The sequence below is a fragment of the Eimeria tenella genome, genomic scaffold (genome assembly GCF_000499545.2).
Source record: "Eimeria tenella Houghton genomic scaffold, Eth_scaff3537, whole genome shotgun sequence".
Lineage (NCBI taxonomy): Eukaryota > Apicomplexa > Conoidasida > Eucoccidiorida > Eimeriidae > Eimeria > Eimeria tenella.
In genome coordinates this window covers 1-2216 of record NW_013544487.1, presented here as the reverse complement: position 1 = coordinate 2216, position 2216 = coordinate 1, and the positions used below count along the sequence as shown (strand labels likewise).

The 2216-nt window shown below is 55.5% G+C and overlaps 2 protein-coding genes across 2 annotated transcripts; one reads left to right on the top strand and one right to left on the bottom strand.

Moving 5' to 3' along the window:
• Positions 1–358: 358 nt before the first annotated feature.
• Positions 359–1213, top strand: ETH_00035655 (uncharacterized protein; the record flags this gene model as incomplete). Its single annotated transcript, XM_013379555.1, has 2 exons — positions 359–430; positions 947–1213. Coding segments are annotated over 2 exons (339 nt in total), but the record flags the coding sequence as incomplete, so codon positions are not given.
• An 826-nt stretch (positions 1214–2039) lies between these two features.
• ETH_00035650 (uncharacterized protein) lies at positions 2040–2135 on the bottom strand (the record flags this gene model as incomplete). The annotated part of the gene is made up of 1 exon (XM_013379554.1): positions 2040–2135. The coding sequence occupies one exon, from the start codon at positions 2133–2135 to the stop codon at positions 2040–2042; it is 96 nt and encodes a 31-aa protein (XP_013235008.1).
• Between the last annotated feature and the right edge of the window lie 81 nt (positions 2136–2216).

Sequence of the window (2216 nt, the reverse complement as noted above, 5' to 3'; positions counted from 1 at the left end):
AAAAGAGCGGCGTGCGCGCTGCTGCAGCTGCTGCTCCTGCTGCTGCTGCTGCAGCTGCTGCTGCAGCTGCGGCTGCTGCTGCCCCGGCGCTGGGGCCCCCTAGGGTTTAGGGTTTAGGGTTTAGGGTTTAGGGTTTACGGTTTAGGGTTTGTGAGCAGGAAATGCCCACCAGGTCCCTCTTGTCGCTGCAGTGCGGCCACCAAACCCTCGAGCTGCAGCGGGAAGGGTTTTGGGCAGCAGCAGCTGAAGCAAAAGAATGGCAAGTTCATTTATTTATTTATTTATTTATGTTTTTATTTATTATTTATTTATTCATTCATTTATTTATTTATTTTTTTATTTATTTGTTATCTTTCAGGCTGGCCCGCGCTTTGCTGCCGAAGACAGTTGGAAGAATCCCAGAAGCCAAACTCCACCGAACAGACAAAACGTCTGCTGCTGCTGCTGCTGCTGATGATGTTGTTGTTGCTGCTGCTGGTATTGCTGCTAATGACGGTGATGGCGAAGCTGATGCTGCTGCTGTTGCAGTTACTGCTGGTGCTGCTGCTGTTACTGCTGTTGCTATTGCTGCTGCTGTTATTGCTTCTGCTGCTGTTGCTGCTGCTGCTATTGCTGCTGTTGCTGCTGTTGCTGCTGCTGCAGTATTGCATACGTAGACGTCGATGAGGATCACGTGGGAGCGGCTCTTGAGGCCGTGCAGCAGTGGACGCAGTTGCATGTTAGCTCCAAACCCTAAACCCTAAACCCTAAACCCTAACCCTAGAAGTAAACCCTCGCCTTCAAGTTTTTCAGGGTTTGGTGCACTCACGAAACCCTAAAAACTGCTGGAGCCCCCCTTGCCTGAGAGGGTCTGAACCCTCATCTGCTGCAATCAGCGTTCAGGGTCTAGGGTTTAGGGTTTAGGGTTTAGGGTTGCAGCAGCAAGTGTGGGGTTCTTTTGCTGCAGCCCGAAGACCCTGTAGTTGTGCGGCTGCCCCAAGAGAGGCCCCCAGTAGAAACAGACCGATGGGGGCCCCCCGGCCAGTTTAGGGGGGCCCCCCTTAGGGGGGGCCCCCCTAGAAGGGGGCCCCTTCAGGGGGGCCCCCCTAGAGGGGGGGCCCCCAGGTGGGGGGCTCCTAGAGGGGGGCCCCCTGGGGGCCCCCCCTTTCTTTTTAGTAAGCCTTTGCGCTCTGGCAAAACAAGAGACAGCCGCAGGCAACCCCTGTACCCTTAGCCCTAAACCCTAAACCCTAAACCCCAGAAGATGGGACGCAGTTGCTTTCCAATTGGTTTAGGGTTTAGGGTTTGGGAGGGTCTAGGGTTTATAAAGTCTATTCGAGCGAACACTTCCTACGGCCCGCACTCGCGGACGACGCTAAACCCCAAACCCTAAACCCCAAACCCTAAACCCTAAACAACGTTTGCCCGACGTTTTGGGACTATAATGCTGGAAGTAAATGAAAATAAGGACAAAATAAATAGGTATAAATAATAAAAAGTAGTTTTAGAATTGAATGCAACTTTTAAAAAGAAATGAAAGATAAATTTGGGCTCGAGCTGGCCAGCGCCGGAAGCGCCCGCCGGGTGTACGTACACCGGAGCTTCCTAAAAGAGGAAATAAAAGGAAAAATAAAATCACTTTTCAGAAAATAAAAAAGCAAGAAAGGGGCCCCACAACAAAGACGCACCTGCCCCAAAGAAGGGCCCCCGAGGGTCTTTTGGGGGCCCCCAGGGGCCCCCAAAAGACCACTGGGGGGCCCCTTTCAGACCACTGGGGGCCTCATAAAGACCACTGGGGGGCCCCTTTTGGACCACCGGGGGCCCCTAAAGGCCACTGGGGGCCCCCTTTAGAGCACTGGGCCCCCTAAAGACTACTGGGACATTGGGGGGCCCCTAGAGAGCACAAAGAGCCCCCGGGGCCCCCAAAGAGCAGCAAAGGACCCCCAAGTGGGTCCTTGGGGCCCCCCGGGGCCCCCCGAGCCGAAAAAAGGCCCCCGAGCCCCGAACAAGCGCCGGCCTCCCCCAAACCCCAAACCCTCGCAAACCCTAAAAGAGCGAGTTCAGCCGACGATAATGGGGTTGACGGGCCCGTCGTTCTTCTCCTCAAACGGCGGAAAGGCCCCCGCCTGCTGGTCCCAGTGGCCCCTGTCCCGCATGTGCTCTTCGAAGTGCTTCTCATCTCGCGGGATATAACCGCACACGCGGCACCGCCGCTTCGGCCGCCACGCCCCGCCCCA